General features: G+C 44.0%; 1 protein-coding gene across 1 annotated transcript in view; it reads right to left on the minus strand.

The window, feature by feature from the left end:
• LOC139642412 (SH3 and multiple ankyrin repeat domains protein 2-like) overlaps window positions 1-11,870 on the minus strand; it is a gene marked incomplete at its 3' end in the record, with an annotated part of 32,803 nt that extends 20,933 nt beyond the window's left edge. Inside the window, exons 1-3 of the mRNA XM_071517231.1 lie at window positions 11,667-11,870; window positions 5,406-5,609; window positions 4,538-4,609 (exon numbers count right to left, since the gene is read on the minus strand). Of these exons, the coding sequence (XP_071373332.1) occupies window positions 4,538-4,609; window positions 5,406-5,609; window positions 11,667-11,870 (480 nt within the window). The remainder of the gene's footprint in view (window positions 1-4,537; window positions 4,610-5,405; window positions 5,610-11,666) is intronic.
• Between the last annotated feature and the right edge of the window lie 12,246 nt (window positions 11,871-24,116).

Genomic DNA, 24,116 nt, shown 5'->3' on the forward strand with positions numbered 1-24,116 from the left:
GAGCGGAGAAGAGAAAGCACCATTAGAGAGAGAGAGAGGGAAGAGCAAATGGTGGTCAGAGGGCAGAGGTCCAGAGGTGTGAAAAGACTGAGCTGAGATCGAGAAGTGTGGAGACGGTCAAACTAAAGGTGGAAGGAAGAAAAGTTTGAAAGAATGGGATCTATTCAGAATGGACAAATGGAGGGAAAAAACCCCGAAATAAAGCAAAACGAAGGCAGGAAGGACAGGTGGAGAGATGACATGATTCTGAGTGTGGCGAGTGTGGGGCGGCTGCTCCGTTCGGTTCTGTTCCCGTCCGCTTTTCTTTCCAGGCCGCATGATAAAAATAGATAAGAGAGCAGCTCCCCGAAGGAGAGGAGAAAATGAGGAAAGAAGAATGAGATAGCAGAAGAAAATCAAGACAATGGGTAGCAATAAAAGAATAGATTGGGAAGGAACGCACGAGTAGAGATGAGGAGGAGGAGGAGGAGGAGGAGGAGGAGGAAGGCGGGGACACGGGGTGGGAGTAACGCAGCGGCAACGAACAAGAGGCTTCTGAGAGGCTTTTTGACGCCTCTTAGAGTATAAGCCAGCCAGATTAACATTAGTTTTGTTGGCTTCTATTCCTTGTTCATAACACTGGAGATTCGGTTCATAACACTGGAGATTTTGTTTATCACTTCTGCTACATTCAGGCCATCAGAGCTCAATTTGTAGGTCTGATGTAGTTTATACAGCTCGCTTGACTTTGGGATCTCCAGCCATATCAATCCAATATACTGTATATGTTACAGTCATGAGAAAACTGTATCCAGTGTCCCCGACAGAGGTGGGAAGTAAAATAGTAAAAATACTTAATTTTCAAGTATCTGTTTTCTTTCACTTGAGACTTTTTACTTGTACTCACTACATTTCAAAAGAAAAATGTACACTTTCTACTCGCTAGATTTTCAAAACAGACTCGTTGCTCTCGGCAAAATCTTCAACTAATTATTTTTTTTATTTTATTTTCCGCATCGGACAGCTTCCATCCCGGAAGCAGCTGATCAAGGGACAAATGTGATTGGCTGCGACACCAAAAAGGAGGGAAAGGGACAGAGAGAGAAGCAACTCGAAGAAGAGAGAAGCAACAAGAGAGCAGAGAATTAACATGAGTGAATTCAGCTGTGCTACAATTAACGTTAATGATTTGAGCTGCAGACTCTCTCTCATCTGTGATTCAGAGGAACACTCGAGAGAGAGAGCCAGTTTAGTACATTAGAAATGACTTTTATGGACGACTACTTTTACTTTTATACTTTAAGTCAATTTAGACTTTGACTTGAGTAAAGGATTTGAAATGGTATTTCAACAAGTATATTTTTAGATTTTTAGCATCCAAGTCACGATGACATGGTATGATGATATCCATGGCATTAGAGCTCTAAACCTGAAGGTCTTGTAATCTTATTGACAGTCTAGTGAAAGCAAAAATAGTTTGAACTAACCATGTAAACCTTGCATTCAGTCTTTGATCACAGGCATGGAGACACCGACCGTGATGAGTCACTGCCAGTTCAATATCTTGAAATGTCAAGGGTGCACATGGCCTAAAGTTTTCAAGTAGTGTTTCATTTCATGTGACTGATATGTGCTCTGTGTGTGTGTGTGTGTGTGTGTCTGTAAAAGGTCCTGATGAATCAGAGTCTGGAGGATGGTCTCTCTCTCTCTCTCTCTCTCTGTTTTCGGAAGCAGGTTGGTGGGCTGGCAGTTGATTGGCTGCCTCAGTGTGAGCTTTAGCCAACCACAGAGCACCAGACGGCATGGGAAACACGTTTGGTTCCCAAAAGTCAGGCCAAAAAAAAAACAAAAGAGAAAGGAAAGACTCAATATCGGAAATAAATGTCTAATATGGCAGCGATAGATTCTCAGACCTAGATTCGTTTTTCTAATTCTGAAACTGATCAGTGTTTTGCAAAGCGTGTGAATGTAGATGTGTTTGTGCGTGTGTGTGTGTTTTCCTGTCCCTATTTCTGTTTTGTTAAAACACTTTTTTTCTTCTGTGCCTTTTCATTTGTCATTCTCCTTCATTTCTCTTCCTTCCTCCCCTGCATTCGGAAGCAGAATCGGAGCAGCTGTCAGACAGTTTCCCAGTGTGCCGGTAACAGAAAGCTGCCAGAAACACTTATGCTTTGGCTGCACTACAACACTACAGTAGCTACGGGACAGCAGCCCAGAGCTAGCCTTACACAACGATGAAGAGGGTAAAATCTTTTACTTTCAATTTACCGTCTAAATTGACTTAGATTCACGTGGGAGGGAGAGAGAGAGCGGAGGAGCGGGGGCCTGCTGTTTGGGGCTGGCAGGAGGAAGAGACTCCGACTGAGCATCATCCAAACTCACAGAAGAAGACAAACAGGAAGGCAGTAATAAAATGAGACGCTGGAGAGGGGCCGTCCTTCATGCTGCCTCAGACTGAACTTGAGATGCTTTCAGGTTAGCTTAAGCTAATAGGTAAGCTACATTGTACAGTATGCCTGCTTGGGAGTTTTTTCACCTTTCCCCCTGGCGTTCAACTTGCTAAGAATTACAGCCGACAGATACAAACTCTCTCTTGTCCCATTAGCCTGAAGCTCCTAAACAGAGGCACTTTAAAGCAGTGACAACATTTGATGAGATTTTGTCTCTCAGACCCAAATGTGAGAATATTGTTTTTTGGCAGATATGATTTTGTCCAGAATTCCATGACTATCTGTATTGTAAGTGGAGAGATAACAGAAACTATGATCAAAATAGTCATTCTTCTACATTCTCTAATTGTGTTAACTTCTTGTAAATGGAATAATGGTGAAACAATTCATCAATTTTCTGGGGATCCCCAGGAACCCCCTCAAGGACCCCTGGTAGTCCCCGGACCCCACATTGAGAACCACTGCTTTAAAGAACATAGAGCATATAGGAACATGTTACGGATTATTACTTTAAACTAGACAGTCACTCTGTTACTTCATGGTTCATGTGTAGATATTATTGTGCTGCACTGTGTTGCATTGTTGTTATTTGCACTCTCGGCTGATAATAAAGACTACACTTTACTGAACTACCATAACTCGTCAAGGACTTTTCTATACAGCACTGGCTTCTATTCATTACGTTTTATACTTCTACATGTTCAACAGCTGTGAAAGCACCATTATGAATTGAAAACGATAGCAACAGTAGAAGTGCTGCTGAATGCTGCTAGCTGAACAATAAGTGACAAAACTACAGACATAATCCTGTGGATAAACACGGTGGAGACAATGGTTTTCCATCCTGAAGATCATATAAGACAAATTTGTGAAGGTAAGGTTTTAGTTTAGTAGAGTTTTTCCACTCGTGTATCATGAAGTATCACCTTCCCACAAAATTGAGATTGATTTTTTTTTACCTCACAAGCTGAATATTTCAACTTACTGTATCAGCAATCTGCTGGAATGCAAGCAATGACTTGTTCAGCTTAAGGTTAAAGGTCTGAATTGACATTGACTGATATTAGACTCTCCTATTTGATGTTTCTATGGTGACACTGTAGGCAGGAGACTAGAAGCATCAGCAGCACTGGTACCTGCATGTCAACACTGTGATGACTGATGCTACTTTATAGAAAATCCATGTTCTACAGTAGTCTGCTTCTTATTTTTAGAGACTAGCAAGTACATCAACCTATCTAGCTAACATTAGTTCCATATCACTGTTGTCATGTGAAAACATAACACATTCAAACACCAATTCAGTTGAAGGATTACATCCTTCAGCTCTTTTATGTTGGGCTTATGAAACCCTTCAAAACTCACTGGATCAACTCAAATACCCATAGTAGTCAAGATAAAAACAAGGCTGTTTTTTCATTCCCTGAAAAGTTGACATTTTGAAATACAATACTTTTCACCTGACAGCATCAATATATTGGAGCAATTATATGTTACTAATTATATTACCGAATTCGTTTTGCAGTCATATGTTACACATGTGGATTTTGTTAATTAGCTTTACCTCATCACGTTAAGTTGGTAATTTAATGAAAAGTTTTGTCAAGCTTACATCAGCTGACATTAATTACTGCTTGTAGCCTGCTTCTCAATAAGAACGTGATTAAAAACATACATAATCTGGATGCATAAAGATAGTTAACAAATAGAACATATTGCCTGATAGAGAAATTTTACTGCATTTTAGAGACATTTTGACATTTCTGCAGTGCCAGAAACCTCATGAAAAACTGCTGTTTGATTCTCCAAAATCAAACCAAGTTTGGAGTGTAGCCTACATGTCAAGGTGGTTTGATGCATTGCTTGATGCTCCTAGTTTGACACTTGCCACTTTTGGGCCATAGAAGTTAATTGCCACGTATGAATAAACACTAGTCCAAGTTCAGTGAGTTTCTGCTGGCAGTTAAACCTCACACTTTGCTACCTGTGATAAAGGCTTTGTGTTTCTTAGCGCATCCCAAACACTGGTCAAAAACTAGGCTTAAATTATACTTTTCCTATTCCTGTTTTGCATTATCATTATGTCTACTATACAACACAATCCTTACCTTTGTATGAAGTTTGGCGATCTGTTTCTCATCCACATGGGGTTGCCTATAGACTCTGCTCTTGTAGCGGAACTGTGGATTGGAGGCAATGAGGAAAAACAAGTAAAACAAATGATTAAAAACAGTCCACTGTGTAGAAAAGGTCCAAAGCAAAACATTGGATCCAACATAACAAGGCTTCCAGTAAAGCTGCACTGCAATAACAGTATACGTTCAAGAGCTGATAACCTTTCCCTCAGAAGCCTGGGTGATGAGTTGTTTACAGACCATGAGTGCATCTCCAAATCAATTGTTCATCTGGAAGGAGGATCGGTGGGGGGATCAAGCCTGAGATATGACCTCTTTATTGACGGCACATTCATTACCGTCATGGTATCTTAATTGGTAGATTGTGTGAACTTTTGAATTAGATAATGGTTTCCCTGGAGACTGTAGTGTTAGCGTGGGTTTTGCTTATTCAAACTTTCTAATGTAGTTGTAGCTGTAGTTGTGTTTAATTTTCCATTGTCAATATTCAATCTTTAGTAGTATATGATATACTTTGAGATAGTTATGATATAGTTTGACAGGTGTCTCTTTTGCATTCATTATCCTAAGATTAATTGTATCCTCACCCAATTGAAAAGTATGTACAGTAATTGCAGTGTTGCATGGGAATTGTAGGTGGGGTCAAAGTGTAAACACTGTTTTCCTGACTCCCATTCTACTTGACATAACAACGCATTTCTCAGAAATATAGGTCAAAATATGATTTGGGATTGATTTTTCCTAAGCATATTTTATCACGCCCATATCATCATTTCAGATGCCGGGAGTGCAGATGAATGTTAGATAAATAAAAACCTCATCTAACTGGCCAATAGTGTACCTCCAAAGACGGGACCCCCTTGCTGATTGGCTGGGGGTATTCCCGAAAGATGCGTTCTTCGTCAAGGAACTTGCCGTCCCTCCCATTGCTAGCTGGCTGGAAAAGGCCATAGTTCAGCACGTCCTTCAGGCTCTGACTCAGTGTACACAGGATCCGCTGCTTGGCAATCCAGACTGTGGCATCCGGGTTGAACCGCATGCATTTCTGAGTTCACAGGTCGGGTTTGGGGTGGGGAGGAGAGAGTGGAAGGGAGGCAGAGGGGCAAAGAGACAAACTGATTAGAAAGTGAAACGGTCAGAGGTTTTTTCGATGGCTGACTTGGTGATCACAGCAATCAAGCAATCAAAACAAATAAAGCATTCACCTTTGAATAAAATAACCACAAATACTGTAATATTGTAAACTTGTGGCAGACACTGACATGCAGGCTTGACTTCAAACTTTTGACTGATGGATGCAAATGGGCTGCTATATATAAAACTAGTGGGAGGAATTGAACAGAATAACCTAAACAATGGCGCCCAATCTAAATAGTTCATAGAAGTCAAAATGGGTGCTTTAATAACACAAACCGTGCCCCAGTTATTACAAATAAATGATGTGGGCCAAGCCGCATCGCCAAAGCTTCTTATTGTTTTTATTGTTTTGAACAGCGCTATATGCTAAACAGTGCCACATCGCTCGCTGAGAGTGTAATTGACACGACCCCGCTGGCCCCTGGTCTTCCCCAGCCCCAGCTTCCCCAGAGTGAATAAACATACAATGCAGGATTTCTGGCCTTGGCTGAATCAGAGAGGATTATGGGCACTGTGCCGTGGCATTCAGGAGTGTTTACAGCTGGATGTGCTGCTCAGCCGGCGATAGCAGCCCCGCGTCTGTGATAAAGGCTGGAGGGATGAGCAGTCTGTGAACTCTGCCTAACCATAATCCTCTTGCCTGGCACTGGAATGGGCAGAGGAGCGGAGAGGAGGGATGGAGAGATGAAGGGTTGAAGGTATACAGAAGCAGATGTCTGGCATCTGGCAAGGCTGTTCAGGCTGATATGGCCTTCTTTCCCTCTGCTGGTTTATTACAGTGGCAAATCTCCATCCACTTCCATTATTGCTGCTTCCTCATCCCTTGGCATAATGAGTTGAACTTAGACAATGGTATAGATTTAAGTTTCCAAGGAATTGGGAAACAATGTTTAAGTCACATCTTCCAAGTAGAGCCAAATACGACGACAGCTATCTTGCTGCACCTTGGTCAATGTTGCAGGGAAATTTGTGACAAAATAAAAGCGTAAATAAGAAGAATAGCATAACCTCAGTCTTCTTCAGCATGACTACAGTCTTTCTTCACTGGGGTCACTGTGCAGCTCCACCGGAGCAGTTGAGGGTTAAGAGGTTTAAGGTTTAAGTGTTTCGCAAGAGTGACATTACCAACTCTCCACTTTCCAATTTTCATTCCATGTCAAAACCTCTTGAGTGGTCTGACGATTCAAACCAGCAACCTCTTGAACGCTATAGCTCGCTTGTCTAACCTTGAGTCTCAATTTTCGAATCATCAGCAAAATCGTCTCAGAAGAGAAGATGGTGCCTCCAACCGGATATAACAGAGTTACAACGGTCTATTGGCATGAAATGAGAGGGGAAATGAATTAGATAAAAAAAAGAAAACTTAAGTCGAGGAAGAGATTGAGAAGATCGAAGGAGAAACAAAGATGTAGCAAAGCGTGAGGGAAAGATGAAGGAAGTATTGCTAATCCCTACATCAGTCCTCGGTCATTTTCCTCTTTTTCTTCCCTCCATCACATTTTTATTGTCCTAAATGTATTTTTAGCATAGGCTTGTGTGGCAGAGTGGACTGATGGTACAGCTGCCACATTATATTCATACATTAAACAGATTGAGTGACATCAGTTTCACTCTCAACACTATCAGTATGTAATGAGGGTGACGTTAATTGTACATAATTGTACAGGTTTAGACGGTGAAAGGTCATTTTGATATATATTATATGTGAAATGGGGAAAAAATACCTGTGTGCTCTGATGTATTTAATACGTTAAATAATCTCAGTGTCAGGAGGGAGGTTTTGTTCCATGTAAGAGCTGCAGTTGGGGGGGAGGGGGATACATGCATGTGTGTGTGTGTGTGTGTGTGTGTGTGTGCATGCTTGAATTATTCAGCTGTGTTTGCTTTCCAAGTGGACTGTGTGACCCGATCATGTGATCAAGTGGCACCACTGAGTGCTCAGTGATGAATGTGAAATTGTGAGCATTAGTGCATACATGTGAGAGAGCTTAGTGCACATGTGAACACACACACACACACACACACACACACCTTATCTATACTGTGGAGAAACAAAGCCCAAGCTAATTACATCAAAGGGTCATGAGTTCATTGGCAGGTCGACACTATACCTTGAAAATTGAACCTCACATACACATACACATATGCACCATTCCTTTATTCTCATAGAAAATATGATATTCTAGTGGATTTATTTTCTTATTACGCACCTTATTTTCACATTTAATAGTACAAAGTGTCATTTTTGTCATTCTGGAAAGTATATCTTGTATTATAAGAAAGCCAGAACAAACAGTTTTTTTCTTTTCATTAAACAGATTGTGTATTTTAATTGGTGTGTCATTCATTACAGCGTGGTACGGGTTCCGAGTGTGGAAGTGAGAGGGCAAGGTATGTTAATTGAGCCTCGCTTCTAGATTCGATTTATGCGTGAAATGTAGACTATAAAGCATATATTGTGAAAGAGGAGTGGAAGATAACAATAAGGTATAAACCAGAAGTCTGTCCGTTTGGTAGTGTGGAAGTAAGATCAAATTTCAGGATTGCACACTCGGATAGTCACTAGAAAGAAAAGAAACACTCACTAGAATAATGACTGAAGTTGCTGCTTCATGGCTAAATGCTGCGTCCTGCGGCCAGTGGCATCATGGGAAATGCAGTCCCTGTGTTACGGCCTGATCAACGTGAATCCATAGATTGTAACTTTTTTGACAATGTTGAATGTGCATATAATGAGCGAGACAAGGGTTTTATGTTATTGTATGTTACGCATTCTCAGAGAGAAACCTGAATTGTAAACTGTGCTGATATTCATCGCTCTTGTTTCATATTCTGCGATTACAGGTTGATTATGGTAAATTGCACTAAACCATTATGTTCTATGCATTTATTTTCTTTACGTCCACATTAATCCTTTTGGTTTAACTTTACTGGGTAGATTACCTATTATACACTGTATGCAGTATAGCGATAAATGGAAATGCAGTTTGAGTGTGGAACTGAGAGGGAAAGACTTGCAGTAAAGGAGGCTGTGTGTGGTGATGATCCTTTTGCATTGAGATACTGATGGCAAGACTTTAGCAAAGTGGTTACAAAGTGCATTGAAGCAGCTGCTAATAGCTAAGCATCTCATTGTTAGCATCAATGGGATGAAATTCTACAACATGAAGAAAAAGATGTGTGCGAGTAAAAAAACATCAGAATGGACAAAATGAGATGGAGAGTCAGAATGAAGGATGGAAACCCAGCAGGTTGCGGCATGAGGCGGCTGGTGAAGGGAGAGCTGTGCCATCAGGCCGCCATGCCAGCTCTCCCCCTCCCCCCCTCCCTCTCTTCTGTCCCTCTGTTTTGTTCTGCCATGAAGAGGAAAAGTATGAACCCACTGTACTGTGGACCATGGACATCCGCTGTAAAGATATCTGGAACCGGTCTCAATCCCCCAGGACACACATCAAACAAAGAGCTACAGTACAGAGTTACATGAGGATGAGATGGAGCTACTGTATAGAGACTGGCAGCAGCTCTAGCTGCAGATCCACAGAGAGCTGCAGTTGTTCACCATTGCTCTTTGATGATAAACCTTTATGTCCTGGAGTTCTGTGGGAATAACTGTGAAGCAATGTATGCTGACATGTGCTGCATTCTATACCACCAATGGGGATACTGTGTGTAGCAGTATTCTGCCCATACAATAGTTATTCCATTGTTCATATTTCAGTGGGACAGTGTAGCATATGATCGTACTCCTACAAATGTAGTGGACATGGTGGTACATGAAAAGCAACAGTATAGCTACTGACTGCGTAGGGCAGCTCTTTCAACAAGATGGAAAGTAAAACATTCACAATTCCCACTGTTAAAATTAATAAAACATAGACAACATTCACAATTCCCACTGTTACAACTACTGTAAGTTATGATATAAGATCTCATACTTCACACGTTGTATATCAGGATTTTTGGGCAAGCAGAGTAGGTTGTTTTTCATTTAGTCCATTGTAACTTCAGCATGTCCCGTGCACAAAAAGTGAGAAAAATACGTTTCCGCACCACAAAAGGATTTTGTGGAGGAGACATGACTAGAAGCAGGCAATAGTTTGGTATTGAACATTGTCCGGTGGAAAGGTAGAGATGGGTGTACCTGACCTAGGTTCAGTTCCTAACTCATACGTCGTAAGTTTTCAGCATTTTGTTTTCTATGTTAGCTTGACCAAAACCTTACCCTAACCTTAACCAAATTGTTAATTAGCTAAAGTTTTAACTGAATGGAAGGCATGAGGACAATTGTAACATGTTTCATTTTTTCCCTTCAGGAAAAGATATTGATTGTTTGACACGTTTATTGCCGTGTCGTCTGTTATATAATGCCTATGACAGTCCATAGACAGCTTTATTATTATGAAGCCCAATGCTTGTCTTACTGTAATATATTTTACTGATCAATAGAGAGGGCCCCGCCTTGTTTTTGATCAGCACTGAACCAGCTATCCCTGTCCTCATTCATTTTCAAGATCTACAGAGTCCTCCGTCGCCCCCACAGTCTTTTACAGTGAGACTTTTTGCTGAGCAGGGAGTCATGTAAATAGGAATCCCCCCCCCCCCCCCCCCCCCCCCCGCCCCACCACCACTCCCACCCCTTCAAAGGTCTATATATCAACCCCCCACATGACGCCCACACAACGTTCACACAACGCTGCGCGCTATCAGGGAAAAAGACACCACATGAATAGGAGAGCAGTTGGTCAAAGCTCATTTACGTCAAAGGCTTTATAATGAATGGGAATGGGTGAAAGAAAGAGTACTCTAACATGCCAATTTAAAACCATAAGCAGCTTCTAGAGGCAATATAAGAACTGATATGCATGCCTGCCTTGAAAGCATACATTTACTTAAAATATAAATCATGTCATGTTATTTATAAATGAATGGAAGGTATCAGGACAAATGTAATATGTCCTGGTTGGTTATGTAATTCCTGGTCAGGTCAATTCAAGAGAAAAAAAAGGGTTATTATAATACCAGTCAAAGCCTGTGGCTTGTCTGTGCCAAATTTTAAGATCTTAAAATGAAATTGTTATTGGGACATTCTGGTCCTGTATGTATACTTTGGCCCATCTACACCAATTTGCAAAAAAATGATAGTTAAACTGTAGGAAATATGCCCATATGGCCAAATATGCCAGGATTATTGGTATTGGTTGAAGGAATACAGACATCTCTGCCTTTGGTTTGCTTCGGGTTGCAAATGGCTTATGCTGTTCTCCTGGAACTATTAGCGCTAAATGTAAGACAAATAGAGGTCTGGGCCTGGGAGACTAAGTGTGAAAAGACTAATGTGTACATGTAATGTCAATTAAACAGAAAAAAAATAAAATAAACCCACTCTTCTGAGATGGAAGTGAACATGTCGCAGGTGGAGTGAGCAGAGTCTGTGTATTTACACCCACACTGCACTCTATAATCTTTTCAAAATATACCTGTTTGTTTAATGAGTGATGACAATAATTATACCCTAAAACTGAAATGTGCCATGGATGCCCCCATCACTGCTTTCATTAGCGCCCATTCATTAGCGAAACGGTGTGGATGTTTGTGTTTCTACTTTCCATGTTCATCTGCTTCTCTCAGACTTAAGAACAATATGAGAATCACACGAAGAGCACAAACAAATTGTATTTTAAAACTCTTATTTCATTTTTTGGTCTTGAAGAGTTTTGAGTGGAATGGATCAAAAGAGGAAGATAAGTAAAGATTTTCAAACAACATGTAAAATCAAATACAGCTCATATTTTATGCCATATCAATATCTACTCCCACACATGACATGCAAATGCACAAAGAGACAGATACAAGGAGTGAGACACACACAAAAAAAAATCATACACTGGCACACACACACACACATAGACACATTTACATCCCCATCCTACACACTTCTATCTCCCCATCCTACACAGATACTCACTGTCTGCTGCAGGTCGGGGATGATGACACGGATGACCAGCGAGTGTGTGTGAACGTCGTCCATGCGGTTCGGCGGCGGCTCGGCGGTGGCCCTTATGGTCTCGTAGATGGTCTCCTCGCGGGAGCTGTCAGAGGCAGAGTCTTCGGAGTAGTCGGAAAAACTCTGGGCCATCTCATCCTCACTGGAGGTGGGGCTCCGGGGCATAGTCAGCAGGCCAGGCGGATTCAGCTGGGACAGAGACGGGACACTGCGGTCAAACTACAGGTTCATTAGAGAGGGTAGGGATTAAAATGAGAGAATCACTTCCCCCTACTCCCATTAGACGCCTTTTGTCCCTTTTGTGTGCACTGTAGTTATGGTGCTTGTTAGTTTGTTAGTTTATCCTGCTACACTCAAGCCAACGCTCCCAGCCTGCGTCGTCTCCTTCAACACATTCCCAGAGGAACAAATCTGGCTTCACATCTTCAAGACTTTGCTTCATTAAGGTTATGTGTGAGTTAAGAAACTTCAGGAGGGTGAAAAATTTCCCTGCAAGCAATCGGATCACTCCTAAAAATGCAGTGGACCCAGTGACCGTACTGAGGTGTCAAAATGATAAATGGGTCAGCAAATTAAATCATGTGTAACCCCCTGGGTTATTTTGTTCACAAATCCTAGGATATTATCCGTTTTCTGTGTGTATGTAATATAGTGTTTAAATGTCTGTAACCATTTACATGGGGGAGTAGTGTAATTTACTGATGACAGTGAATGCAGCATAAGGAGTTCGGTTGAAAGGTACAGTTGGTTACACGTGGGGAAGTGTTACAAACTAGCCTGCTTATTCTAATTTCACATCCTATAATGCTGTTTGTTGTATTCTACCTCTTATTGATCAGTCATGAGGCAACGTCAAGTTCCTTAGCTACCATTGGCTGGGGGGCGGGATAACAACAACAGAGGGTGAAGCAAGGGTGTGTGAGAGGAGTTCGTTTTTTTGATTTTTCACTGGGCTGCCGTCTCTCGGTGTGAGGGCGGAGAGGAGCTCCAGAATTTCAGTGTATTACTGTCAATGCGCTTTAATAAGTGTAATATTGAAGTTGTGAAACCGTGATTTGTAGACGCTGCTATGTTAAGTCAATGCAGTGTGTTCAGTGTCGAAGTTTAGTTTGAGTTTCCACTAAGCTAACAGCTAAGCTAACTGCGCGTTATCGCTAAGCTAGCACATGTGGACCTTGGACTTCATTAGCTTTGGTGCTAACCGTCAGCTAGCACCCTAGTGGATATCATCAGCCCGACAACGCATGGGGGAAGACCCGATCGCACACTGGGTGACCAGGCAAAGCCCAGCAGCATCTCTGGCGGCAAGGGAGGAGAGACCTTCTTCATCGATTGTTAAGAAACTTGAGCGGAGCCGCCGTCCATTTGCTAATAGACTGAGGTAAACCGGACTCCTGGTGGGTGAGTAACCCTTTTTTCCATGGATGGTCACATTCAGCGGCCGTCATCATATGTGTGGCCCAACGCACCCCAGCCACGATCAGGCCTGCATCGGGGGGGTTTAATTTCAGGACTTTGCCGGCTTTTTGTTTGTTTTGATTAGAGTGTGGGCCCACCAATATGTTATGTGTATTGCTGTGTTGTTGAATCCCTTTGGGTAAGATAATTGAAGGTACTGTTGAATCCCTTTGGGTAAGATAATTGAAGGTACTATTGAATCCTTTTGGGTAAGATAAATTGAAGGTACAAGGGTTTAAAGTGTCCTTAATGTACATTTACTGTAGTTCTACTACTGGTTAAGTGAAGTTGAGTAGACTTCTTCTCAACAGAAGGGAAAAGAGTGAAACCCTCAACTAGTAAATTTGTTTGCTGTCTTTTGTGAGATTTGCCTATAACAGGTAGCCTATTAGGCCTAATTTTGGGTTAATAAATATTTTAATGTTGAGGATTAAAACTGTTTAATGTGATTCATTTTGCTAAGGTGAGTTCTTCAGAGAGGGTCAAAGGTGCATCATATTTGAGACCACACACATAGTTTACAGGTCTTTATTCTTTTATAAAGTAGACAGTCACCCACTCAGTACACATCATAAATATACAGCACAGGTAGTAGTACTATAGAGTGTAAGTAAACGAATCTAGGCGCTGTTCATAAGGCCAGTAGAGCAGAACAGCGTTACATAAATGGAGGCACCGCTGGGATTTACTGTGTGACTGATCTACAATAAAGAAAAGACGACTCTACGGAAAAATGGCTCACTCATCCGACCCGCAGTTACTAGCTGCACTTGAGAAGTGGTGCAGCGAAGCAGGAGTAAACCCAGTAAATGCTTTAGCCTTGAGTGGTGTACCTGCAGATACCAGCGTAGCGGATATTGAAGAGGCTGTTGAAACTGTCAAAGTTTTCGGTCGAGTACGTTTTAGAGCCAAAAAGATTATCCCTCAACTGAACTGTGAAATTATGTTGTGTGAGTGCCACAACCAGATTGACCCAGCTAGGGCTCCCCCTGAAATCATTCCACCTAGTGGTGGATCTGCATGGAAGTTGATCTTGCTCACAGGTACATCAGCCCCACCTGACGAGTTTTCACTGAAGTTGCTTAAACTACTGGAAAGTGAAGGGAAATCACTAGATGACCTTCAACCTTTACTAGCTCATAGCAGTACAGCACAGCAGGGTGACTTACCATCATCCATTATCCGTGCTGTGGGAGATCTGTTGGAAAAGACTACGCGACCCCCACCAGAGAACAACGCCTTCCGCCGATTGCGAGTTTTCTCAGGAATGGTGCCTACCCCAGCAGGTGAGGAGACACTGGAAAACTGGCTGGAGCAGGCGCAGCTGATGATTGATGAATGTGATTGCTCTGGAAAAGAGAAAAAGAAAAGAATTGTGGAAAGTTTAAAGGGGCCTGCTTTTGAAATAATCCAGGCTGTAAGAAGCAATGATCCTGAGGCGCGTCCTGAAGATTACCTAGCAGCCTTGGAAAATGTGTTTGGGACCTCTGAATCAGGTGAAGACCTGTATTTTGCCTTCAGGTCCATGCAGCAAAAGCCCAGTGAAAGACTGTCGGATTTCCTGAGGAGATTGGAAAAGGGGCTTACTAAAGCAGTACAGAAAGGCGGCCTTTCCCCTAGCTTGAGAGACCGTGCAAGGGTAGAACAGCTACTGAGAGGCGCAACAGAGTCCGACATCATGCTGCTGCAGTTGCGTTTGAAAGAGAGGTTGAGTAACCCCCCCCCTTTTTTGAAACTGTTAAGTGAAATTAGAGCAGAAGAGGATCAGAAGGTGACCAGACGAAACTTGACTACCAGCGTGCGCCATGTACGCACAACAGAGGAAAGTACCGCCAAATCCTCTGAAATAAATAATCTCAAAAGTCAGATTAGGGATTTACAAGATAAGGTCCAGCAGCTGACGGTCAAGGAACAAGCCTCCCATCACCGTAACAGAGAGACAATTCAAACCCCTGTGCCTCGGACAGATCTTGAAGTGCAGGCCCTGAAGGGACAAGTGACCAGTTTGCAAAATCAGCTCAGAGAGAGGGCAGTAACACAAACTGCCTCAGTGGCACTAGAGGAGAACAAAAGGGGTTTCAGACAGAAACCAAGCAAAGTTAAGGACAGCATAAAGTTTTCTAAGGGCGGACAGGATGTTTTCTGTTACCGTTGTGGAGAAGACGGCCACATAGCCACTAGCTGCACTGGTCCTGAGAACTCCTCAAAAGTGATTAGAAAGCTAATTCGATCTATGCAAAAGCTCCAACAAGGTCAAAGGGGGCCCCCGGGCAGTTCCCCAGAGCAGAAAGAAAAGGGTGGCCAGGTCTCAAGAAGTACAGTTGGGCCTCCCCGATCAACAGACGTCCCCGAAGGCTTGGTAGGGAAACCTACAAAGGGAAAGGTGATAATAGAAGGCAAGCTTTGTGATGCCTTAATGGATAGTGGCTCTACTGTCTCCATAATCTTTGAGGAGTGGTACTCCCAACACCTGTCCCATCTACCCCTTCACCCAATTTCTAGTTTAGACCTATGGGGCCTAGGCCAGACTAGCTACCCATATAAAGGTTTCATTGCAGCTGAGGTACAGTTTCCCGAAGATGGAGACCAGTGTGAGCCTAAGCTAGTGCTAGCCCTGGTCTGCCCAGAAGCTAATGGCCCAGACCAGCTGCCAATTATTATTGGCACAAATGCCCGAACCTTCAGTCATGAGCCTCAGCGCCAGAAAGTTAAAGGAGACCACAAGTTAGCTCAGACCATGCGAGTGTGCACCCAAACCCCTGCACTGCCCGAAACATTCTCGACCCAGAGTGATCCGGTGGCTGTCGTGAAGTGGGCTGGGCCTGGACCCCTTACCATTCTCCCTGGTAGTGAGCGTTCAGCCATTTGCAAAGTGTCATGTACAGAGCAGCTTAATGACAGCATCCTCATGGTTGAAACCCCATCCACGGGAGCACTGCCAGCTGGAGTGCTAATGCCACCTTGTGTTCTACTCTCCACAGAGATGGATTCCAACCGATTCTCGGTGCTGTTAAAAAATGAGTCTGTCAAGACCAAAGCCATTCCCAAGGGTACTGTAATCGCCCATGTTCATAAAGCAGATATAGTCACCCAGCTGCAGCAGGCGGGAACCACTTCTAAAAGACTTGACCCTGCTGTCTTCACTTTTGGTGACTCCCCCATTCCTGAGAACTGGAAAAACAGACTGGCACAAAAGCTGGCCGATCGGCCTGAAGTTTTCTCCATGTCAGAGTGGGATGTTGGTCTGGCAAAAGGGGTGGAGCATCACATCAGGCTTAAAGACCCTAGCCCCTTTAGAGAGAGAGTTCGGCGTCTGGCTCCAGCTGAGATTGATGATGTCCGCCGACACCTGCAGGAGCTCCTTGCAGCAGGGATCATCAAAGAATCCCGCAGCCCCTACGCCTCACCCATTGTGATAGTCCGAAAGAAAAATGGCAAGATAAGGATGTGCATTGACTACCGCACCCTTAATGTCAAAACTATACCAGATCAATACACCCTTCCTCGGATCGATGACGCCTTGGCAAGCCTCACAGGGAGCCGCTGGTTTTCTGTGTTGGATCTCCGCAGTGGCTATTACCAAATTGCCATGGCGGAGGAAGATAAAGAAAAGACAGCGTTCATCTGTCCACTGGGTTTCTACCAGTTTGAGCGTATGCCCCAAGGCATCACAGGGGCCCCTGCCACTTTCCAGAGATTAATGGAAAAGGCAGTGGGAGACATGAACTTACTGCAGTGTCTTGTCTATCTTGATGACCTGATCGTGTTTGGTCGCACCCTGGAGGAACATGAAGAACGTCTTCTAAAAGTTCTCGACCGTTTGGAGGAGTGTGGCTTAAAACTTTCCATTGACAAGTGTCAGTTCTGCCAGCCACAAGTCAAATATGTGGGGCACATTGTGTCTGAAGCAGGCATCGCAACCGACCCTGACAAAATTAAGGCTGTAGCCCAATGGAAGTCACCTACTAACCTGAAATCACTGCAGTCCTTTCTGGGGTTCTGTGGCTATTATCGCAAGTTCATTGCTAACTATTCTGCCATAGTTCGCCCTCTGACCGACCTGACAAAAGGATACCCCCCTGTACAGAAGGGGAGGAAACCCAGCAAAGCCAAAGACAACGACTACTATCGACCCAACGAGCCCTTTGGGAAGCGTTGGTCGCCAGCATGCACTGAGGCTTTCCATAAAATCATCCAATGCCTCACCTGTGCCCCTGTCTTGGCATTTGCTGATCCGACAAAATCCTATATCCTTCATGTGGATGCCAGTTTGGATGGGCTCGGAGCTGTCCTCAACCAAGAGTACTCAGAGGGGTTACGTCCTGTGGCGTTCGCCAGCCGGAAATTAAGTCCGTCGGAGAAAAATTACCCCATACATCAGCTCGAGTTTCTGGCATTGAAGTGGGCTGTTGTGGATAAGTTTCACGACTATCTTTACGGTGCCACATTCTCAGTGAGAACGGACAACAACCCTCTCACCTATGTATTTACCACGGCAAAGTTGAATGCCACCGGCCACAGGTGGCTGGCCGCCCTAACAACATACGACTTTGACATTCAGTACAAGCCTGGCAGAGACAATGTGGATGCCGACTGGTTGTCCAGGAACGCATTGGAGGATGAAGAAGGATGGAAGAACATTTCGCCGTCAGGTGTGAAAGCTCTTTGTCGACAGGTCGGTGTCACTCAGTCACCAGAGCTCCCCGACCGTCTCATCGATCAGCTGGGAGCTTCGCCAAGTGCCATCCCTGACGTCTATGCTTTCCTCACACAACTGGAGGTGAGCCCTCTGGAACAGCTAAGTAAGGAGGAAATAAGCAAAGCTCAGGATCTGGAGCCAGCAATCAGTGTCATCAAACAGGCGGTAAGAAGTGGAGTCTGGCCTGCCACCACCAAAAGCAGCAACCCCGACACCGCTTTACTGAAACGAGAGAGCAATAAACTCTTGATAAAAGCAGGCCTGTTGTACAGGAAGGCCAACAGACCAGCAGGGGGGCAGACATTACAATTAGTTCTCCCAAATGAGCACCGCCTTAAAGTGCTAAAGTCTGTGCATGATGACTCCGGTCATCTGGGAGTTGAACGCACCATTGAACTGGTGAAGGACAGATTTTACTGGCCAAAGATGGTTGCTGACATCTCTCAGTACATCAAAAACTGTGGTAGGTGTATTGCCCGAAAGACATTGCCTCACAGGGCGTCACCTTTGAAACAAATCACCAGCAACGGTCCCTTGGACCTAGTGTGTATTGACTTCCTGTCAATTGAGCCAGATTCAAGGGGTGTTGCCAATGTCCTAGTGGTTACAGACCATTTTACCCGATATGCCCAGGCCTATCCAACCAAAGATCAGAGAGCGTCAACGGTGGCCAAGGTGCTGGTTGAGAAATTCTTTGTACACTATGGTTTGCCAGCCAGGATTCATTCTGACCAAGGGCGTGATTTTGAGAGCCGACTAATCAAAGAGCTCTTGGGAATGCTGGGCATCAAAAAATCCAGGACGACCCCTTATCACCCCCAAGGTGATCCGCAGCCAGAGCGGTTTAACCGCACTCTCTTGTCCATGCTGGGAACCCTCAGCCCCAGCCAGAAACAGAAGTGGAGCCAGTATGTCAGTTTGCTCGTCCACTCCTACAACTGTACACGGAACGATGCAACTGGCTACTCTCCCTACTTCTTGATGTTTGGTCGTGAGGCTCGTCTGCCCATCGACTTGTGCTTCGGGACATCACCCGATGGAGAGGATAATGTGAACTACTTGCAGTATGTTGACAACCTGAGAGGAGATTTGAGGAAGGCCTACGAGTTAGCAGTGGAAGCAGCTAACAAATCACATGACAGAAATAAGAGACACTATGACGCCAGAGTTAGAGACCAAGTTTTAGATGAAGGGGACCGCGTGCTCATTCGAGCCACCGGTTTGCCAGGGAAGCACAAACTTGGTGATAAGTGGAACTCTTGCCCTTATGTGGTGGTCGGAAAAATGCCAAACCTGCCAGTGTACAGAGTAAAGCCTGAGAAGGGGAGGGTCATAGTCAAAACCCTGCACCGGGACCACCTCTTGCCTATAGGGTATTTGGTAAGGCTTCCTGCTGGTCCAGAGGAGAAACAGGTGCCACAGAGGCCGGTGACCCGGTTCAATCAAAAAACAAAGTCAAATGTGGACAAGAGCAACGAGAATCAATCAGAGGAGCAGGAAATGGAGATGTCAGAGCCAGAGGAGGAAAGTCTCTGGTACTTACCAGCTGCTCGGAGAGAGGCTGTCTTCCAAGCCCTCGATCTTCTCGCAGATCAGTTCGGAAAGGATGTACCTCATAACAATGTATTCTCAAATATATCTCAAAACAGTGTTGCCCCAGAGGAACTGGATATCGCTTCCCACACCTCAGAAGTTGAAGAGGTGTTGATGGAGACAATGCAGGACCGAGAGGAAACAGAGGATGCGCTGCAACTGCCTGAGGACCCTGTGGCGTACACAGGTCTGGAAGGGGGAGAGCTCCCCTCTGCTAGTTTGTCTGAAAGGAGTGCAGAGCCTGTCTGTGACCGCCCTTCTCGAAGAGAGGTGAAACCCGTCATCCGGCTAAGCTATGACAAGCCTGGACATTCCACTGACCAGCCAATAGTTGTGGTACATCGTGGATTGAGAATCACCATCAGTGGAGAAAGAGATTCACCAGTAGTCCCAAGCATTGCTTCCTCCTATTAGTGGATAATTTATATTAATACAAACACATACCAATAGGCCCTAGTCTGCTGAACAGTCAGCATACATTTTACATTGACAGGCTATAAAGTTAGTCTGATGAGGGCATCGAGACATCTAGAAGGGGGAGGATGTAACCCCCTGGGTTATTTTGTTCACAAATCCTAGGATATTATCCGTTTTCTGTGTGTATGTAATATAGTGTTTAAATGTCTGTAACCATTTACATGGGGGAGTAGTGTAATTTACTGATGACAGTGAATGCAGCATAAGGAGTTCGGTTGAAAGGTACAGTTGGTTACACGTGGGGAAGTGTTACAAACTAGCCTGCTTATTCTAATTTCACATCCTATAATGCTGTTTGTTGTATTCTACCTCTTATTGATCAGTCATGAGGCAACGTCAAGTTCCTTAGCTACCATTGGCTGGGGGGCGGGATAACAACAACAGAGGGTGAAGCAAGGGTGTGTGAGAGGAGTTCGTTTTTTTGATTTTTCACTGGGCTGCCGTCTCTCGGTGTGAGGGCGGAGAGGAGCTCCAGAATTTCAGTGTATTACTGTCAATGCGCTTTAATAAGTGTAATATTGAAGTTGTGAAACCGTGATTTGTAGACGCTGCTATGTTAAGTCAATGCAGTGTGTTCAGTGTCGAAGTTTAGTTTGAGTTTCCACTAAGCTAACAGCTAAGCTAACTGCGCGTTATCGCTAAGCTAGCACATGTGGACCTTGGACTTCATTAGCTTTGGTGCTAACCGTCAGCTAGCACCCTAGTGGATATCATCAGCCCGACAACGCATGGGGGAAGACCCGATCGCACACTGGGTGACCAGGCAAAGCCCAGCAGCATCTCTGGCGGCAAGGGAGGAGAGACCTTCTTCATCGATTGTTAAGAAACTTGAGCGGAGCCGCCGTCCATTTGCTAATAGACTGAGGTAAACCGGACTCCTGGTGGGTGAGTAACCCTTTTTTCCATGGATGGTCACATTCAGCGGCCGTCATCATATGTGTGGCCCAACGCACCCCAGCCACGATCAGGCCTGCATCGGGGGGGTTTAATTTCAGGACTTTGCCGGCTTTTTGTTTGTTTTGATTAGAGTGTGGGCCCACCAATATGTTATGTGTATTGCTGTGTTGTTGAATCCCTTTGGGTAAGATAATTGAAGGTACTGTTGAATCCCTTTGGGTAAGATAATTGAAGGTACTATTGAATCCTTTTGGGTAAGATAAATTGAAGGTACAAGGGTTTAAAGTGTCCTTAATGTACATTTACTGTAGTTCTACTACTGGTTAAGTGAAGTTGAGTAGACTTCTTCTCAACAGAAGGGAAAAGAGTGAAACCCTCAACTAGTAAATTTGTTTGCTGTCTTTTGTGAGATTTGCCTATAACAGGTAGCCTATTAGGCCTAATTTTGGGTTAATAAATATTTTAATGTTGAGGATTAAAACTGTTTAATGTGATTCATTTTGCTAAGGTGAGTTCTTCAGAGAGGGTCAAAGGTGCATCATATTTGAGACCACACACATAGTTTACAGGTCTTTATTCTTTTATAAAGTAGACAGTCACCCACTCAGTACACATCATAAATATACAGCACAGGTAGTAGTACTATAGAGTGTAAGTAAACGAATCTAGGCGCTGTTCATAAGGCCAGTAGAGCAGAACAGCGTTACACATGTAACATCTCATCAGTCACGGCTTGTAACCTTGCTCTCATGAGTGACCTGGGCAGGCTTGAGACATTAAAAACCAAAAATATGTCAGTCTGTGTATGCGTTGTTACGTTTTCTCTCAAACTGTTACCTCGGCACAATGGTGCAGAAGATATTAAGGGTTAATGTGCTGGAACCCAGGGTTTGATCACACACATAATCATTGTGAGCATTGTGGTTGCATTACCTTAACATTAAAGTGGAGATGAAATAGTGAAATATATACCTGCATAGAGCTTTTGTGTATTATTAAGATGTACCACAACAAAAAATAACATTGTGAAAGTAAGCCATTGTTAGGAAAATCAATTTTTATGCCTTTACTCTACTTATGTGCTAGGCTATATTTGTAGCCTAGTACATTTGTTTCTTTGTTTTCGTCAGCACTTACGTCAGAAGAATCTTTACTAGGAACTGTGAGTACAGTACTGGAGTTCAGACTAGTTAAGTGTTGGTACTAAAGATTTTATGAGATTGAAAGACCCACAAACCAAGTCAGAAACCCAATAGCCTATGCTTTCGAGCCTATTAGAATAATTGCAGTGATAAGACAAGCTCATAAGGAGGAGGACCCTAACCCTAACCCTAAAAACAAAAACATCACTTAAAGAACGAGAACTATGGTCATCACCCAACCAAATAAAACAGTAGAGGTTCAAAGGGGATTCTGGTAGACAGTTTAAATTCTTGTCTTTCTCAATACAGCACAAACTAGAAACAGCCATAGACAGACAAGAAGAAGGTTAAATGACCAACCGGTGTGTGAGTCACAACAATATACGGCTCATTTCTCTCAATAATAGAAGCTTGGCTTGACACTTGGCCCCTGTAGTTCCATTTGGATTACTGGCAGAATCACGGTGACGCCATCGATGCGATCATTTCTTCTCATCAACACTCCACACTAACAGCCATTCCTCATTTCTAGACATAGGGGGTTCAAGTGTTTGGTCTGATAGGGAGAATCTCTTCACTCAGAAAACCAATACAGCGCAGATCACACATGGCAGGCTTAGGGTCATTTGAAATCATCCAGGTTGAGTTATATGTTTCACCCTGCAGCGTCTGTGACACTCATCCCCCATCATATGTCTCTATTAGCTCAGATGCTTCATTGTGTGTTGACATTGTTTCAGCAACCTGAAGAATTCTACTGAAAATGCTTTAAGGTGTCCATTTCTATCAACTTTCAATGTGCTGCGTGATGGCAGGATAGATTTTCTGTCATCTTTCTGCAGATTACTTTCAGATCTTCAGATTTATTGTACTGTTTGTGCGATACTGAGCTAAAACAAGTTTTATTGAACTGAGTTTTCCTCAAGTGTGGCACTGATATGTATTCATCAAGCTTCTATTTTATGGATTAATGGAGGATTTTGCACACTTCCATTTCTGAATCTTTGCTGCAAGCCATTCGGTCCCTGTGCACATGGAACAAGAGATATATTTCCATTCTTGTCAAGCATGTTGGACATCGGACTTTGGCAAGGGTGCATCTTGTCCCCTCTCCTATTTGTGATGTTCATGGACAGGATATTGAGGTGAAGCCGAAGTCTGGAGAGTGTCCAGTTCAGTAACATTTGGGCGGCATCTCTGCTGTTTGCGGATGATGTCATCCTTCTGGCTTCATCAGACCGTGATCTTCGATGTCCACTGGAGCGGTTCGCAGCTGAGTGTGACGCAGTCGGGATGAGGATCAGCACCTCCAAGTCTGAAGCCATGGTTTTGTCCCGGGAGGGGAGCAGCTGCCCCAGGTGGAGGAGTTCAGGTATCTTGGGGTCTTCATCTTCTTCAAGAGTAAGGCAAAGAAAGATTGTGAGATTGACCGCCGGTTAGGTGCATCGGCTGCAGTAATGGTGTTGAAGAAAGAGCTGAGCCACAAAGTAAAGCTCTGGATTTACGGGTCAATCTTCGTACCGACCCTCACCTATGGTCACAAGCTTTGGGTAGTGACCGGAAGAATGAGATTGCGGATACAAGCGGCTGAGGTGAGGTTCCTGTGCAGGGTGGCTGGCCTCGCTCTGCGTGGCGGGGTGAGGAGTTCAGTGATCCGAGAGGACCTTGGTATCCAGCCACTGCTCCTCCACACTGAGAGGAGCCAGTTGTTCCCGGCACGACCGACTGGGAGGAGACCTCGGTGTAGACCCAGGACACGCTGGAGGGACTACATCTCCCAGCATGCCTAGGAGCGCTGGGAGATCTACCAGGAGGAGCTGGAGGAAATTGTTGGAGAAAAGGACATCTGGGTTGCTCTGTTCACCATGTTGCCACCGAGACCCTGACCCAGAGAACCAGATAGAAAATGGATATTTGGTGTTTCTTGGTGTTTTGCTGGGGATTTCCTACTGTAATTCATATCTTGTTTCCATGCTTTCACAATCAGCATGTCGCCAATTACAAACTCACGCCATGTATGTGGTCTTAGTGTGTGTGCATGTGTGTGTATGTTTATGCCTGCATTTGCTCATTACCAGCTGTTGTAACTACACACTCATTTGCATGCACAATGCTCATATAAAGTTGATTAGCTGTTCCTATGAG

This window comes from Centroberyx affinis, unplaced genomic scaffold, assembly GCF_046629955.1.
Source record: "Centroberyx affinis isolate AG114_WGS23_722 - 3 ecotype Tasmania unplaced genomic scaffold, CSIRO-AGI_Caff_v1 ptg000476l_1, whole genome shotgun sequence".
Lineage (NCBI taxonomy): Eukaryota > Metazoa > Chordata > Actinopteri > Beryciformes > Berycidae > Centroberyx > Centroberyx affinis.